The sequence below is a fragment of the Antedon bifida genome, chromosome 6, assembly GCF_963402885.1.
Source record: "Antedon bifida chromosome 6, ecAntBifi1.1, whole genome shotgun sequence".
NCBI lineage: Eukaryota > Metazoa > Echinodermata > Crinoidea > Comatulida > Antedonidae > Antedon > Antedon bifida.
In genome coordinates, this window is record NC_136231.1 from 5,970,255 (window position 1) to 5,989,528 (window position 19,274).

Consider the following 19,274-nt stretch of genomic DNA (forward strand, 5'->3'; position numbering starts at 1 on the left):
TTGATTGACTTAGATTGACTTATAAGGTGGGTTACTATTAGAAGTGGTTACTATTAGAGTGTGGGTTACTATTAGAAGATTACGGTATTAGTTTTACTTGGTTATAAAGCAGATGCCCGGTTAGCTCAGTCGGCAGAACGTCATGGGTCCAGGTGAAGAAGTTAAAGCTATCGTCTATCGAGCTTCTGCGTTTGGAGTCCACAGATTTGAACGTCCCCCTTTCCAACACACATCATGATGAGGCAGTAACTGATCGTGGACCCAGGCTGTGAGAGAGGGCCTTACCGTCCTAGAGGCAAGGGAGAATTTTTTTCTTCTGAAGAAATGACTAAACTCAGAATTATACAGACAATGTTAACCATCAACTTCGAGAAATTTCAGATAGATGATCCATAGATAATTTCAACTAAGACAATGTTAATGTTATTAATAAAAGTTATTTCAAGACGGGTGAAATTATCTCTGTAGACTGCGCTGGTGTTTTATTAATGGATCATCCAAACAATGACGATAAGGTTTTACACTATTGATGAGTCTAAGATACAGTGTAAGTACCAATTTAGTGAAGCATATATAATACACAAATTGATTTATAATATTTATTTTGTTTTCTGTTCTTCTGATAATGAGAATAGTTTCTCGAAACATGTCACATTTTAAGGCAGTTTGCCTATTCATTAAATGCCTCGCTATAGTTATTTTAACTCGTAAGTTCGGTGGAATCATTCACAATATTTATTTATTTTTTATACAGTGTATATAGGCCAAAAACGCAGCAGAAATGTTTAAGCATAATGTTAAGTTGTACTTACAGTTTCAGCCACCAATTAGCAAAGTATGCCAATGATTTATGCAATTGGAAGCCCATTCCACACCAAATTATTGGATATTTTAGTGCTTAGGTATTGTGAAATATTCCATGCATACATGACAATTGGACGGCATTCCATATTTCAAATATGATCAGTTTGTTTCATCTCTGTGTTGAATCATTTTGTTATTAGCGATAGAGAATATAGGATGAGCGTGATTTGTATTTGCTTGAAGGCCTATCATCACTACTACGATTATCATGATGTACATTCATCAGCCAAAATATAAAAACTCCCACATGTTTCCTTGCTACATACGGCTCAAGCATGGAGGTTTACCTCCATGGCTCAAGCACCACTGGTACAAAATATATGATAAATGACTTTTCTGATTATTTACAGTGATTATTTACAATAGGCCTACTATAATGATAGTAGGGCCGCCTATGATTATTTACACGGTCAATTACGAATGAAAAACAACACAGTCATTAGTATCGAAAAATTAAAGAAATACAAAAGTTAATAATAAACTGATATGATGCCTAATGTTTCAAGAGGTCTGTAGGTATCTCCATCATGTAAGCCTCCTCTTTTTTGTAGGCGCTATCGTGCATTCCAAGGCATATGTTTTGATGATAGCGTAATAGTGAAGTTCACTATAATATCTCTATGGTTAATAGGTTATTATTAACTTTTAATATGAAATTGATTCTTTGAAAAATATTTCAAATTGTTCTTAGTAATTAAGTTCCCTTCTTATCTCCGCCCCACCCATGCCTTCTTATCTCACCAGAACTCCCCACGCAATACCCCATACGTCATACCTTTTAAATAAGTTTAAAGTCAGTGATGTCGATTGGTGAATGGAGTTTCTAGAGACTATAATGGACCAATCAGAAGACTTATGTCATCCAGCCTGGACATCTGTCGCAAACATAGTAAACAATATCACCAATGAAACATCATCGACGTGGACAAATTCATTTTCGGCTTGCGTAATTTTGTTTAAAATACACGAAACACACATAGACTCAACGAAACGCAGCTAAGGGTGCAACCTACAATATCAAAATATTACTATAGACTGTTATATCTGCGTGAAAATGTGTGGTGAGTATAGATATATTCTTATTTTAGTTAGGCCATTGCGTACAGCTAAGAAAAGAAAACGACTCAGCAGTAAGAATGAGTTTCAACAAGCTTCTACTCAGCGATAATCTAGGCCTAGCTAGGCCTACAGCTAGACGTGTTTTTTATGGGTTTTTTTAGTTTAATGATTGTAAGAACAATGTATTATAATAATGAATTATGAAAAATAAATAATAAAACCCATTAATTAATTTTTATTGCATTATAGTACAGTATTAATATTATTAATATTAATAGAATCATATACAAATACAGTAGGCCTAGCCCTAGTATTTTAGTAACGAAACGGATTTCAAAACCAGAACTTTCTCAAAATAATTTGTTTTTTAATTCTCTCCTCTTCATGTGCATTCTGCTGGATTTCTTGTCTTTTTTTGTATTTTTTAGTTATTTATTATTAATTTAAAATTATATTATTAATGTTTATTGTGAATAATTAATATAATATCTTATAATAATTTTTGTAGATGATCTTGACTTTTTACGTCATGTAATGCAGCACTTATGTGGTAAACTTTAAAGCTCTTTTCTAGCAATTACCACAGGAACCAAGTTTGTCAAACCAATTGTAAACTGTGATTTAAAAGATCAGTTAGTCAGGTCTGAAGTAGATCCTAGATCGTGGTCACTCAATAAAGTGGCACTTTTAATAACCTTGTATTTAAGTTTTTTGGTTTGATGTTACTTTATTCCAAGTTTATAACACTTGACCCAAATCTCCTAAACTGTCATTCGTCGCATGTAGGTGTGAATAGTTTGTGTCATAGTTTCTTGTTCATTCAGGATTCTGGTTGATATTTAAGTTACTTTAAATTACAGTACTACCACAGTCAAACTAGTTCTACTGTAGATACTAGTAGTATTATTCAGACTTACAATACATTAGCTGTATTAAAAACCAACCATGGGCTTAGGAGGTAGAGTACTACGTTTTATTGTTTTTCTTTGAAAGTAGTTACAATATTTTGATATAAATTTTGCGGTACACCACATGTATTAGTTCTGAAAAGAACTGTTGAGTTTCTCAACGTTTTGGTCAATATGCTTTGATCGTCCTCAGGAGTGAGCTAACTAATACATGTGGTGTACCGCCAAATTTATATCAACATTTTATTTCGCCATGTAAACCTTCAAACAAAATATGTTGTATCATTCTATAATTTGTAGTAGTTTTTATTCTTATTGGACAATCATTTTTAATTCAGGTATATTTGCTTACATTAACTACCTTGTTCCAAGAGACAGAAAGTTCATTTTGGACTGTCTGATAAAAGGTCTTCAACGTCTGGAATACAGAGGCTATGATTCCGCAGGTAAGATCTGCCACATCTGCTACTACTAAGTACAATGTGTTAATTATTAGTTGCATAATTATAGGTTAATTATATTTTGAAAGCAATGTGCATTTTGTTATCATTCAAATCGTCAGAATTTTATACAATGTCAATAAATCAATATTATCCAGTGTAACATCTGGTAGCAGTGTGTAGATTAGGATGGTTTAATAAAAGGAGATATTCACCGAGTGAAATCTGGTGTATATTTGTAATGATGTAATTTCAGTTCTTTATTGCATAGCTAGCAAATAGTGATTTTATACAATGGTGGTTATTATGACCTATTGTGGAGTAATATGAATTTCATGCTAATAATAGTGATCTGGTGGGTTTACACCAGCGAACCAACTTGCAATTATAAAACGTGTAAAAAACGATTTAGCGTACTGTACATGTACACTGTAACTGTTTTCAAAATCATAAATTATGAATCTACCCCTTACGCTTGCTTCCCACTAGGACGTAAGCACGTTACAAGTCATTTGTCCAATCACGATTCGATGCGTTGTGCCTACGTAAAGTAGTTGCGTTTGAGGTTTTAAAAAAGTTGTTTTTTTAAATCACAAGTCTACAGTTTAGATACAATTTAATTAAAAATAAATAGATACTGAATAAGATTTTTAGGATTAACATAAATACTTTACTTTGAATATCAACAATGGAATACAGACACTTTAAAGTGTTTGCAATAACTCAATATCACTATAGTAACATACAAATATGTAAAGGGACTCGCTTATACTTTGATTAATTGACCTAAACAAATTTTAATGAAATATAATTTTAAAAGGAAATCCTCTTATTTAATACAAAACTGGAAAGCCTCTTTTGAATAGGTTTTTACTGTATTTAATATATCTTATGTCTTTTAATTTTTTGTCATTTCTTTTCATTTTTATCTAGGCATTGCGTTTGATGGTGGAAATGAAAGCCCTGATGTTATCAAAAAGCCTGAAACCAAGATTGTGAAGAAGAAGGGCAAAGTAAGAGCTCTTGAAGAAGAGCTAGCATGTAAGTTATGATACAATTTTCCTGAAATACCATATTATAATATATTAAAATAACAAATAATTATATTGAGCTTTTAAAGTATAATATAACAAAAACAGTTTTAAGCAATTTTGCATTTAATGCACTACCATTATAAAAAAACAGACATTTTGTCACTATAAACCATGCTTGGGAAAATACTGCAAATTATAGATTACACTACAAGGTAAGACTGTTTTGGGTGGAACCCAATTGTTTGTTTAATCATGTAGAACCATTTGAGGAATTCTTTAGTAATAAAGATTGACATAAACACAGAAAGTATCCACCCAATATCCACCCATGCATTCAACTATATCCACCATGATTTTAGCCAATTATAAACATACTCTTTGAAAAAATACATGACAGTATTTTTTTTCGCTGTGACTAAAGATACGGTACCGTATCCTAACTTCCGTTTGGTAAAGGTACGGTAAAATTGCATTCCTAAATATAAAACTCGTCCTAAATATTAAACTTGTCCTAAATATTAAAAACCTAACCCTCTAAATAATCTCTCTTAAATTAAAAAATAAAATGCAGCAATCAGAGAATCACCATAGGCCATAGCCTCATCGCACGTCCACCAGGCCACACAGCTGGCTTACAGAATTCCACTTCCATAACCTATTTGATTAACATGCTTACATAGCGTCCTCAATAATTACCATACCTTTAGTGTTTAGAAGTATGGATATGGTACCGTATCTTTAGACATAACATTTTTTTTAGTCCCAAATTAAATCTTGATTAAGACAACTTTTTCATGATTTTTTTTAGGAATTTTACATATTATTAATTCAACGTTATTTCTTAGGATTCTACTAATTTAGTATGTGTTTGCTATACAGTATGACGTAGAGTCGTATCTGTAACTGTGTATACGCATAGATAAAGATGTTAAATACATGAAGGTTTCTTACCTTTCATTCATACAGTAAATATTGTTGTGATAACTTACCATTCAAAGGTTAAACAATCATAAGTTTATTTGTTTTTCTGAGTAAACTAAAACTACAAAATAAATATAATTTTGTATATTACCTGAATAAATTGACATAGAAAATGTAATAAGAACACCCCTCCATAAAGCTCTTTCTACACTATCAAACTAGTTTGACAAAAAAAGTGTGATGTGCCCAAATATGGTAGTGATATGCCCAAATATGGTAGTGATATGACATCATCATGTTCATATATTGGCACATCACATTTTGTCACATAAAGTTTGATAGTGTAGACAAGGCTTTACAGTGCTATCATTCATCTATGCTGGACAATCACGTAGGCCATCCCACTCATATACAGTACACAGTTTCCTGATATCATGGCGGATTTCTAATATTTATATTGTCGATATTATGTCCCTTTTTGTTAACTAAAAGCGAAAAACGCATTGGGAAGGCATTTTCCATGATTTTAATATTTGGATGTTAAAAAACATTTGAATGGCACTTTCTGTAGTTTTGCCACGCTTTTATAAAGACGTCCACGTTTAGACATGAAAACATAAATAATTTTTCTTATCGAGACATTAAATAATGGTAAAATATTTTCTTCCTTGCAGGTGAGAAAGACATGAAGTTAGATATAGAGTATGACATACATTGCGGTATTGCTCATACCCGTTGGGCCACGCATGGCGCCCCCTGTGCTATCAATAGTCATCCCCAACGATCTGATGTAAATAATGGTAAGTATAGATTATATGTGTTTTTTTCTATTTTTGTGAATTTTAAATCATTCATTTCCTGTTAGTTTAGATTTCACATCAAAATGTGAGTGAATATTAAAAAATGTAATAATTAAAAAATCACAGTAAGCTAGATAGATAATACTTATTTAATCTCAGTGTGTTTACACTTCTGTTAAAAAAATCTATAATATAAATTCTATATTAAGTTTGATAAACTTTAAAACAGGAACATAGACAAATATGTTACAAGTACGTTTGGGATAAAAAATATGTTTTTCTTACAATATCTTTTGTGTTATAGATCTATGCATAGTCCCAAGGTGCATATATACAAAATCTGGTGAAAATTAGTGGGACTATACTAAAGCTCTGTCTACACTATCAGACTTTATGTGACAACAAAATTTGCCCATATATGGACATGATGATGTCATATCACTACCATATTTGGGCATATCACTACCATATTTGGACACATCACACTTTTTTGTCAAACTAGTTTGATAGTGTAGACAGAGCTTCAGATGTTGAAAAACATATGGAATTCAACATTAGCATTATGTCTGATGCAGTGATAACAAAAATAGGGATGGGAATATAGATGAGCATGGATTCATACTCGGCACAGTTTTTATTTCCGAATGATAAATCATTAAATTTATTTCAGAATTTGTTGTTGTTCACAATGGAATTGTAACTAACTACAGGGACATCAAGAAAGTGCTTGAAAGTAAAGATTACGTATTTGAGTCAGAAACAGACACGGAAGTGATTGCAAAACTGTGCAAGTACGTCTACGACCACCGTGAGAATGAGGACATGTCGTTCAGAGAGCTTGTTGAGGTCGTCATAGCTCAGCTGGTAAGATGAAAATGATAATCAAAATCTATTCTTAATAGCACCAAGGCAATCTAACAACAGGATGCTGAGCTCCAGAGATCAAAGGGTTTCTTTGTGGCTGCAACACGATCAGTTCAATGCCCCTTAATAGATTCAGCGCGTAAGAGTAAGAAATCATTTATACTGACCCATTTAAGGATCACAATGGAAATAAGCTAATAAACTTTTTGGGCTATCTTTATAAATGTATTTATTTGTAATGTCAGTATGTTATCACTTTTGTATGTATTTTTTATGATGATTTTCCTAAATCAGACCCCAAATAACTTGTCTCAATAAAATTTTAAACTTTTGTTTTTCTTTTATACAATTAGGAGGGAGCTTTTGCTTTATGTTTTAAAAGTATTCATTATCCCAGCCAGTGCGTTGGCACTCGAAGAGGGAGCCCTTTATTGATTGGTGTCAAGACAAAAGGAAATCTGTCCAGTAACTTTGTACCGATTCTGTACCGTGACAACAGAGGTGAGTCACATGATCACATTTACACTCATTATCTATTTAATTGCAAATGCACAGCCATATATATATTATCTATCATATTACAGAACATAATAGATTAATACAGTTTTGAAGGCTGTGAAACTGTCTAAGACGTTCATCAAATACATATCTTACCCGTCGTTAAATCACACTTTCAAAAACACTATCCATACATAGTCAATTTAATAGCTGCATGATCAGTTCCTCTCTTCAATGAAAAAGTTACCAACACCAGTTGCGTGGCCATATGTCCCATACGCCTGAGTATATAATATAGGCTTCCTGTATTGTAACTTAAAAGCATTGATTGTTATATATGCTAGGGAGGGAATTTCAAGATGATGTGGCCTATAATAGAGAAGGTAAGAATCTAAACACTTATGTTGCACTTTCTCTGCACTAACAATAACATAACATCTTACTTACTGTGTAAGGGGCACAAAATGTTCTTTAAATATGCTGTTGCTGTGGGCCTGTACTGTAGCCAATGTTTAGGCTAAATATGTGTTGTACAAAAGTTTGTAGAAATAGCAAGTTGCTGAGCAATCACTCTTTTGAAAAATAGTAAATGGCAAGCTTAGAGGTGGTTGTGCTGTTTTTACTTTAGTTAACCCTATTTGCAGATTAGTTCGGTGACGTAGTGTCCTGGCCTTTTTTAAAAGACTAAATGGTTTCACTTATGTCTTTGTTTCCATCTATTTTATTGCTTTTATAATTGTTTAAACTTTAAAATTACTTAACCACCTTAGTTTGTAGTATAAACTATAAGATAAGACAAATATTCATTGTCTTGAATACAATATTGGCGAAGATGAAATTCAATTTTTGCTAACGCTTAAAGAGACAAAATGTGTTTATTTTATAAGGTCCTGAAATGAATTAAATTAAGAATTTTCATAGGAGCATTAAACCCCTCCCCCCCCCCCCCCCTTATTTAAAAAAAAATGTTAATGCAAAAAATAGGACACTAATTTCAGGTCGGCACCTAAAATTTGGTTAGGCAAAATGTGTTTATTTTATTAGGTCCTGAAATGAATTAAATTAAGAATTTTCATAGGAGCATTAAACCAAAAAAATAGGACACTAATTTCAGGTCGGCACCTAAAATTTGCCATTTTTAGGTCCTATTTCAAAATTCTGGATCCTCCACTGATTTTTATATTTCAATTGTGAAACAAACATGATTGGTTTTTGGTAATGTGTATAATTTTGATTTGTTTCTGAGAACAATAGTTTATTTAAAATATCTTTTAAATTAACTAAATGTGTTACGTGCACGTGTCTGTAGCCATAATACTCATTCAGTGTTGCTCATTTATCACAGCTCGGCTATCATTCATTTCATTCATTTATTGTTGTATTTAGTCAAAATTAATTAGATCAGTTTTTTAAGGTTTTAAAAATGCTCTCATGTAACTGTATGTGTTTGCATAACATCTTTTGATTAATGTATTTTCAATCAGACTTAAGACTTACAAAAAACCATTTAAAAGAACGCCACACTTGCTTCCTCATAAAATCAACAATTGATATTATTGTACTGCAGTGTAATAATAATGGTAGTATTATTTTTAACCCATATCAGTGTTCTCCGTAAGCCGGTTACCAATTGCTTCCAACCGGTATTTAGAAAACATAAAGAAACACTTGTTTAGTAGTAGTGGGCTAGGCCTAGCCATTGAAACCATTACACAAGAGCAATCTGATGCTATATTTTGTCAATTGGATTGATGCATTTATACAATATATTTGAAATTGTAGTATTAAGGTTTAGATTTTTACAGTTTGTTACTTAAGATTCTGTACCTTGCTTAATTGTCTGAAATTGATTTCTAAATTGGGAGAACACTGCATATATTTTTAATATAGATAAATGTAAGTTTTTACTTCACAAAATTTTGTTTCAATTTCTGTAATATTGTACACACATTTTGCAAATTCCAATTTATCCTTGCTTATTCATCCACTAATTTTTACAGAATTTTATTTTGTAGAAAAATAAAATTTGATTAATTAAGTAAAATGTGTATTTTCAGTGCTGTTTAGTCATTTATAATAGATACTAATTAACTGAGACTTTAATTGTTATTTCTAACCTTAACCAAATTTAACCTAAATGTTAATATTATCACCATCATTAATATTTCTAATTTAATAATTAAACCATTTGTCCCATATTGACTCGATCATTTTTATTTCTTTAAATTTTTGCTAACAAGCTAAGGAAACAGGAAGCAGCGTAGAAGAAAACAATAAAAGTAATTCAGGTTTGCCGTTGTATCTTACCGTTCATGCCTGCCATAATGGTATATTCCATCTACCATGTCTATAATGCCTGTCATATAATGATAAATAATCCATCTGCTATGTCAATTTCTTCCCCATATAGTCTTTGCCATTTCTACTATTCTTGTCAGAGGTGTTAACAGTACTAGTGCTAATGGAATGAAGTGATTATCTGAATGCATTGCTGTTCGAAAGTTTTCAGTCTAATTTTTTTCCTTTTATTTTCTAATTAATGTTTATCCCTCCTTTATTATTAATTATTATTTTATTGCAAATTTAGTTCTGAATATCACAGCATACATTTAGTTTTCAAAATACTATGAATTAAGCTGTACATTTCATTTATACTTCTCCATATTCTGTACCAATTATCTTGTTTAATCTCATATTAAATATTTATTCTAAAGTGTTGATAAAGCAATAGTAATGTAGTTAGCATTCAGTGATTTATATTTCTAAATTGACATTACAGATTACGAATTGTCTCTTTGATGCACTTGTTTTTTTGCAGGGGTATCCTGTCTCTTTGTTTGCTATCTTTAACTTTTCCTACATCGATCATCTTGAACACTTAACACATTTTTTTTAGTCGTCCTCTCCATTTAATAATTACTTTAGAATGCTCTATAGGAATAACCAAACTTTTAATGTTTTAATTTTTTTTTTCTGAAGATGACATCGATCATCTTGAACACTTAAAACACTTTTTTAGTCGTCCTCTCCATTTATGAATTATTTTTGTTGTGAATGCTCTATAGGAAAAACCAAACTTTCAATGTTTTAATTTTTTTTTGTCTGAAGATGACACGTTTTTCGCATGTCTGTTCAAAAGAAAACTTTCAACATTCATTGCATGTGCTCTTTTGCTATTTATTATCCTAAATTGAATTGCACACTGGCTCTGGAAACTGTTTTGCTAAATATTGCCTTGATATAGAATAGTGAGTGCAAGGGCAACTAGTATTATTACTACTGTACTAACACCTTTTGAACATGATTTAGAGAGGGAATAAAATTCAAAGATTTATCCAGTCAATTGGTTGTGGGACCATACCAAATTACGGTGCTGTTTGTTGTTGTAGGCATGTCGGTGATGGAACAGAAGTGACATTTGTTGGGTAGCGTGTCCTACTGTCTTAATAAGGGTTCTAATGCATATACCAGATTTGGATATTAATGCATTCGAAAGAGTAGGAAAGAATTTGGACTGTATAGTTTCTAATTTTTAGGGTGTCTTTGAGAATGTTGATATACTGTACTGTAAGTACAAAACTCAATTCATAGAAACTATTTAGTTTATTTTATTTTTTAAAGATGATAACCCATGCAGATTCTTCATTAAAAAGAATTTGTATTAAGAATTTATACATTTTTTATTAGTACAATAACTCCTATATTCTTTCAGTACTAAGAATTGTGCTTGACAAGTTTTGTAATTATACCGTTAATAAATACAATTACAAAACTTGCAATGGAACCTTGATTGAGTTGACCATCATTTCAACAATATTTCCCATCAGAATATTTGATAGTAGATTTAATTTTATGATCATTATTCCTTCCTAACTCATGCATTTTAACACTTTTTAACCCATTTCATTATGTATAACCTATTTCAGTATTCTAACAAATCCTTAGTTCATATGTTACAATGAATATACCTAGATGACAACTAAGGGAGCTGGAAGGGTGTCTGTCAAAATATTATGTCAAATATTAATGAAAATATGCCGCAAGTAACAGAAACAAATTATTCATTTTGTTCTTCAGGTACTGACTCAGCCTTCAAAAGAAGTTTCAGCACAACTGACTTTGAGGTTAGTGGCGACATCAAGGCAGCTGAGTACTTCTTTGCGAGTGATGCTAGCGCCATCATTGAGCATACCAATCGTGTCATCTATCTTGAAGATGATGACGTCGCTGCTGTCATGGATGGATGTAAGTTGTCTTCTTTCTCGGTGTTCATGTGTATGCTTAATTTAATTCAAAAGAACATGTATGTTTAATGTACTTATGGTATGAATTCAAGACTGGCATTTAGATCAGTCAACTATAGTAAAAACCCTATTTTAATTTATGTACAGCGCATTGAGAGCTTTCTTATATGCGCTATATAAGAATGAACTATTATTATTAAAAGGACATCTTCAAAACCCAAGTATCCACTTAATAATGATGTTGAATAGGAATTGGCTGTACTATTAAAACATATATTATCCCCCCCCCCCCCCCCTCCACAGCAAATTTTTATTTTAATCGGGGTTGGGATGTAGTGTTCAAATATATACAGTGTGGAAGCCCTCTTTTGTGACGCCCCTATTCTGAGGACATCCCTTTTTAGGAGACACTGTCTTTGGAAGAAACATGGGAAAATATAATACAAGTAGGAGACACCATTTTCAGGGGATCAAAGGTGTCTCCTTAAAAGGTTCTACTGCATTGCCCTTTGATTGTTTCATGGAAAAGTGTCAACTGAATCGGGTGTACTGTACCAAAGGATGTAATCTGTACACTCACCATGAAATAATGTACTTATCTCTAGACTCTAAGTCACATAAACTTGTTAGAAAGAAGATTAACAGCAAATGTACAAAACCATTGAAAGAAGAACAATGAACCATAGTGACCATATAGTGACTAACTGCCTTTGAAACAATAGCACAATAGTAGATGTTTTAAACACATCCTTCTTTTCAACAAGTGTGTATATTTGTGTTTCTTTTTAAGGTCTTTCTATCCATCGAATGAAAAAGGAGGAAGGAGAGTCCATGTCAAGAGAGGTGCAAACACTCAAAATGGAGATTCAACAAATTATGAAAGGTAATGATTTAATGTAACCATGACTTGCTGTATTCAGACCACCATGATGAATAAACTTAATTTGCATAATAAATAATAATTATTTTTATTATTATTAATATATTATTATTAATTTCAGGTAATTACCAGTATTTTATGCAGAAAGAGATCTTTGAGCAGCCTGAGAGTGTCATCAACACCATGAGAGGTCGGGTCAACTTTAAGGACAAAGAAGGTAAAGAACTTTAAATCCAGTTGTCTGCTTCAGGATTCTCCAATGTATTTTGTATTGTTTTAAAAATTAATTTTTTTTTTAATAAGTAGTAGTCTTATATATAGCACCTAAGCGCTTTACATACAAGAATGATCCATAAAATATCCTAAAATAACCAAAGAGGAAGAAAAGCAGAGGAACCATTTACACCGCTCAGTTCTCCAGCACTTTGAGATCTCGCCGGAACATTATTCACAGAAGCTCGAGTGAAAAAGGATCTGTCTATCCTATCCTCCCAAAATAAGAAGAAAAAAGATGTGTACTTTTTATTTTGTATTTTCTTGAAGTTCTCATAAAGATAATAATAATCATAATTAATTTTTTTTCAGTAATACTTGGTGGATTGCAGGACCACCTTTCTGAAATTCACAGATGCCGACGTCTGCTTTTCATTGCTTGCGGAACAAGTTACCATTCTGCGATTGCTGTGAGTGCATTACAATTTATCGTTTAATAAGGCACAATGTTACAAAACATACAATTTAAATTTGAGGTAGCTCTTTTCCATAAACTATTTCACCTCTTGGGGAATCATTTTTCGAGTTTTGATTACATTGGAGTTGGACATCTACAGTAGATACTATGTTTATGGTTTAAAAACTAATCAAATCTTTCCAAGTACATGCCTATAGAGCTTTATACCAACTATACTAACCTTGCATATTATTATCTACAGACTCGCCAGTTACTTGAGGAGCTGACAGAGCTACCTGTTGTTGTAGAACTTGCTAGTGACTTCCTTGACAGAAGAACACCAATATTTAGAGATGATATCTGCTTCTTCATCAGTCAATCAGGTATGTTTTATTCTGGGATTATAGTAATGCTCGTTTTAATCTGGGATTATAGTAATCTCAGTTTTAATCCTATAGTTTTTAATTTTTGCTTGCTTAATTTAAGTGTAATATATTTTAAGAGAAAAATTTCCACACTGATTGTTGCCATGATATTCTGTTTTATAACCAGCAACCAATTTTGTTTTTATACCTGTTTGTGAAAACACAATAAAGATAACCTGAACTTGACAATTTTTTAACATACACTGTACACAGAGACAACAGCTAAACATCCCATCTAAAGGGCCAGACAATGAAAGTAAAGCATCTTGCTGAAGGACACAAACAAGATGGAACATACTATTAAAAATACAATATGAAAATAGTTTATATTATATTATATTAGTATTTAATTTCCATGTCAAATCAAATGTTCTTTCAAGTTCATATTGATATCTATTGTATAATCTAACCGTTTCTTTTATCTATAGGCGAGACCGCAGATACATTGAATGCATTACGATACTGCAAGAAGCGAGGCGCCCTCACAGTCGGTATCACAAACACAGTCGGTAGCTCTATCTCACGTGAGACAACTTGCGGTGTTCACATTAACGCTGGACCTGAGATTGGTGTTGCCAGTACAAAAGTAAGTGTGCAATATATTATTTATTTTATCTATGTGTTAAAATTCTTGAAGAAAAAAATGCGAAGGAAAAACATATGGAATTAGAAAAGATAATTCAAGATTTAATTATATTTCTCACTGTACCCCTGTGCTAAGTGACTTGTCTGTCTCTGTTTTTTGTTAAGAATAGAATAGATACATAGCTATGCAAAATATATTATTAGTTAGAGCATAATATTTATACTTTACTGAGTGTTCTCTGCGTGGCAGAAGAAACATAGTTACAAATTTATAGAGTAGAAATAGCATATTATCACTTTTTAAATCCATCAAACAGCTTGGAAGGCTTTCATCAAGGGTCTTTCCCACCTGTTCAGGCACGGTTCCAGTTCGACGCCGGAAAATCCAATCGAACGTCAATGTTTCATTTGCAAGCGGCTACGCACATATTGATTAGCGCATAGCGGTGTGGAGCGCCATGAAAACGAAACATTGATGTTCGATTCGCCGGAACCATGCCAGAACAAGTGTGAAAGACCCATAAACAAAGTTTTTGAGAACAGTGCATTATGTTATGGTTACATCTTTGTCATTGTAGGCCTACACCAGTCAGTTCATCTCTCTTGTCATGTTTGGTCTGGTAATGAATCAAGATAGAATCTCAACAAGAAGCCGCAGAAATGAGATCATTGAAGCCCTCGAAAATCTACCCAGTAAGTAATGATGAAAGAGTTTTCCTTCATAAATTTTCTTATGTATACAGAGCCAATGCACTTTGTACAAACTATTTTAAACTTGTGTTAGTTTTTGTCAACTGCCTGTGAAACATCAAACTTTTGTTCCATACCATAGTTCAATTTTCCCGAAACAAACATTTTCTGAAATTCTTTCTACTACTAAAATTGCATTATGAAATTGTAAAAAATATATATATTTTGATAAAATTAAATTTTGCAGACCTAATCAAGGAGGTTCTCGAAATGGATGATGACATTAAGAAATTAGCAGAAGAATTGTACGAGCAGAAAAGTATTTTACTTATGGGACGTGGTTTCAATTATGCAACATGCCTAGAGGGCGCACTTGTAAGTCATTTCTGTATTATAATTTATATTGAAATTAAAGTAAACAACAATAATAAAGTTTTTAGTTGTCTAAATTTTTCTCAATAAAAAAAGTACTTAGTGTATGTTGTTACATAAGACTAAAGAGCACAAGACAATTTAACACTAAACACTACATTCTGACTGGAATATTCCTTTAAAAGTTATCGCTACTAACACATAATCTTAACTTGTATTTTATTAGAAAATTAAAGAGTTGACCTACCTACATTCTGAAGGAATTCTAGCAGGAGAGTTGAAACATGGACCATTAGCACTTGTAGACAAGGCTATGCCTGTTATCATGATTATTATGAAGGATTCTATGTATACGGTAACTACATATTGATTGTTATCAATAAATAAAAATGGTGGCGTCATCTAGAAAGCATATTGAGGGCATTAACAAAATAAACAAAATGAAACAAAAAAACATATCTTTCTATATATATTGTTTTGTAGAAATAGTGCTGCTGTTTTATTTTTTAATTTTCAATTACAGTAAATGTTAGAATCCATAATAAAGTGTTGTGCTTTATAATTAGCTATCCTGATATTGACCAATGGGATAGTTGACTAGCCTGTACATAGAAATGGAGCTGTAACTTGGTGGTTAACATGCTTGCCTTCCAATCCCAAGGTCCGGGGTTCAATTCCGACCTAGTGCCAGGGTTCAATCCTGACCTAGTGCCAGGGTTGTAACTAAAAGCTATTCACTCTTTAAGCCTTGAATAAGACTTGGTTTATGAGCATAATAAAGTTTATCCATCCTGTAATTGGCGAGTTGAGTGTTAGGATAAAAAGAGGAAAGAAATTGTACTGTATGCTTGCTATCTTCAAGAAAATTTCCAACAATTCTGTCAACACCCTTCACCCTATTAAATTGAAGCCAGAAGATCAATCTCAATATGTTTTTTTTTATTCTTTAGAAATGTCAAAATGCACTCCATGAAGTGACTGCCAGAGGAGTAAGTATTGGTTTTCTAATTTATATAAAGAGGCTTAGTTTATTTAAAATTCTTTTTGTATATAAACCACAAATGAACTTCCTTATTATAGCCACACATTTATTAAAAATATGGTATATTATTAAAATTATTATAACTACTGTACTGTTTTTAGATCACAAGATAGTAAGGTGTTGCTTTTGTGTGATTTTAGTATAATATAATCCATGTGTCTTAAATATATATTATCTCTTTAAATATTATTGAAAATAATTGTATAATACCTTTTGTCTCTTTATAATAATATATCTCTTTTTAATTGTAAATAAGATTAAAAATAATTTTTTTTCTTTGTTTCTTGATTTGCAGTGTGCACCGATTTTGATCTGCCAAAAGGGTGATACGGAATCACAAAGCAAGGCCTCACGTGTGATTGAATTACCTGGCACCGTTGACTGTCTTCAGGGCATTCTTTGTGTTATTCCCCTTCAACTTCTTGCATTCCACACAGCTGTACTTAGAGGATATGATGTAAGCCTACAATTTATTTTGATTCATACAAACTTTTCAGTGTTTGCTCTGTAGAATGAAGGGTGACATGCATCCCACCTTTTTTGCTGCTTCAGTTGTGGGTCAATCCTACAACCAGATTTCTTGCAGCATGGGCACCTTCCTCCCTAAGTACCCCTTTCTAAAGCTCTGTCTACTATCAAATGTGGCAAAAAAAATGTGATAATGAAAATGATGATGTCATATCATTACCATATTTGGGCATATCACACTTTTTTGTCAAACTAGTTTGATAGTGTAAACAAAGCTTAAGATTTAGTGAAAAATTGATGACAATACTCTACACTTGATATTAGTACACATATGACACATATTATATGCCTTGCAATTTTCCTCTCAGATGTTTAAAAAAGGCAGTGTCTTAATTGACAATAGGGAGCTTTCATCTTGGATGTTAACAAAAATGTCTGCTAGGCTAGCATGGAATATCTCACTAAATGTGTAATTTATGGGCCTGCACTGTGAGAACAATCCAGTTTTTTTCACATTTGCATTAGTATAAAATATTGAAATCTGTCCACAATTGTTAGATATTAATTGATTAAGATTTACTAACATTTGTTTTTTCTTTCTGCCTAGGTTGACTGTCCAAGAAATTTGGCAAAATCTGTTACAGTAGAATAATCTAAAGCAGATGACGAGATACAGTATCATTATAATGGCATGGAATGTGCAGTATAAAACATGTGATGTACTTCCCAGTTTATACCAAATAAGGTCATAAGTTAAAAACGCAGTGAGGAAATTCTATTTATAGTTTGACAGATGCCATTTCTGGGTATTTTTGTCTATATTGACCAAGATTAAGATTTTTATTTTACCTTTTGCTTTTAAATATATTTGTTGAAATTATTTTGGAACTTTGACTGACAAGTGTATGCTGCACGAAATTAATATTATTATTAAATAATACGATATTGATACAATATAAATGTTTCTGCTTGATCCTAAGAATGTAAAATACCTTGAAAGATTTTGTACATTTTTTGTTCAATTGATCAATAAAGTAAATTGGAATATTTAAGCTTTTTACAGTCAAACTTGGAAAATTGGTATCTATCTTGAAAAACCGTTTATTGTGAAGGGTATCCGGTTTTTAAGTTTACTATAGCCTTATTGTATAAAGCTCTGTCTACACTTACAAAGTTAGATAGTGTAGACAGAGCTTAACATTTGTGTAATTTATGGGAATAAATAAATAATAGTAAATATTTAAGATACTAAACGGTATACATAAAGTTTTGTCTGCACTATATCAAACTTTATTTGACAAAAAAATGTGATGTGCCCATATATGGACATGATGATGTCATATTACTACCATATTTGGGCACATCACACTGTTTGATAGTGTAGACAGAGCTTTAGATAAAAAGTTCAAATTCTCCTCATATTAGTCATGTTTTAAATGACAATGCCTTATTTGTGCTCTGATGTGAGTTATCTTTATTTTGGGATCGAGGATAAAGCTTGGAATTTTATCAGGACAATATTTTCTAATTTTTGCAGTTTTTTAGGTCACATTTTTTGATATAAAAGTACTTTATTTATTTAGCAATTCAATTATCAATTTGAATCAAATTGTTAATAGTTCTTTTTTGCACCACATTGGTACAAATTAAGACACACTTACTTGCATATTTTAATGCTTAATCAGAATATATTATTATTAAAATTATTATATTATTATTTTTACACTCTTAAATAATATTAATTAAATTTATTTACTTCTTTAAATTTCATATTATATTAGACACTGTTTGTGTATTATTAAAAAAATATATAATAGATTAAATGCTACTGGCTAATAAGTATCAGTATTAGCAATAACTGCATTATGTAGGCCTATTTCTTTCCTGAAAAGTGTCAGGTAGGTGAGGCTGAGATTGGTCTTCCTTATCTACAATCAACTCTCCCAATACTGGACGCCCTTTGGGCTGGCCTAACATGTCTGATTTTTCAGAAATGATGGTACTCTGAATTTGGGGCTTTTTGGACCTCAACAAAAGTCTATTTTGGGAGAGTTGATCGTTTTAAGACTTTAAAGAAGATTTCTTCGACAACGAAATTCATTAATATTTATTTTTTATAGATATTTCTACATAATTTGGCATGGGACAATTTTTATGGAAGAATAGGTAAAGAACTAATTTATGCCATAGTGTTTAATTCCTGTTAAGAATTATCACCCTTAATATTAGCGGTTTATAATGCCAGCAGTCAATTATGGGTACCTGATTATATCCAATTGTATTCATTTTAGAATACCAGGTATAATTGTACTGATAATAATGAACATTTAAATAGATATTGTGATAAAATGAAACTGCTTCAGTAATGTTTAAATTTAATATTTGCCGACTGTATATAATGTATTTGTGCACTTGTGGATAAGATAATAAAATTACTCTCATTGTACTATATATATATTCTGCTGTCTGCTTGTCGATAATGTACATGTGTGTTACACAAAATGAATCGG

At 31.8% G+C, this 19,274-nt stretch overlaps 1 protein-coding gene across 4 annotated transcripts; it reads left to right on the forward strand.

The window, feature by feature from the left end:
* The first annotated feature begins 1,754 nt into the window (after window positions 1-1,754).
* LOC144844652 (glutamine--fructose-6-phosphate aminotransferase [isomerizing] 2-like) lies at window positions 1,755-19,215 on the forward strand. Of its 4 annotated transcripts, XM_078701658.1 has the most exons (20): window positions 1,755-1,925; window positions 3,170-3,277; window positions 4,205-4,312; window positions 5,901-6,026; window positions 6,697-6,890; window positions 7,244-7,391; window positions 7,733-7,771; window positions 9,629-9,667; window positions 11,466-11,633; window positions 12,423-12,515; window positions 12,634-12,729; window positions 13,098-13,195; window positions 13,445-13,565; window positions 14,036-14,193; window positions 14,771-14,885; window positions 15,130-15,257; window positions 15,481-15,609; window positions 16,205-16,243; window positions 16,592-16,753; window positions 17,372-19,215. In XM_078701658.1, the coding sequence occupies exons 1-20, from the start codon at window positions 1,919-1,921 to the stop codon at window positions 17,414-17,416; spliced, it is 2,121 nt and encodes a 706-aa protein (XP_078557784.1). In that variant the 5' UTR covers window positions 1,755-1,918; the 3' UTR covers window positions 17,417-19,215. The 4 variants fall into 4 exon arrangements, with proteins under 4 accessions (XP_078557784.1, XP_078557785.1, XP_078557786.1 ...); XM_078701659.1 differs by lacking the exon at window positions 9,629-9,667; XM_078701660.1 differs by lacking the exon at window positions 7,733-7,771.
* The last annotated feature ends 59 nt before the right edge of the window (window positions 19,216-19,274 follow it).

Excerpts from the sequence above, each read along its gene's own strand:
- LOC144844652 (XM_078701658.1), top strand. Across the intron at positions 7,392-7,732 it reads TCTGTACCGTGACAACAGAG|GGAGGGAATTTCAAGATGAT; the intron begins GTGAGTCACATG and ends TATATATGCTAG. Across the intron at positions 16,244-16,591 it reads ATGAAGTGACTGCCAGAGGA|TGTGCACCGATTTTGATCTG; the intron begins GTAAGTATTGGT and ends CTTGATTTGCAG.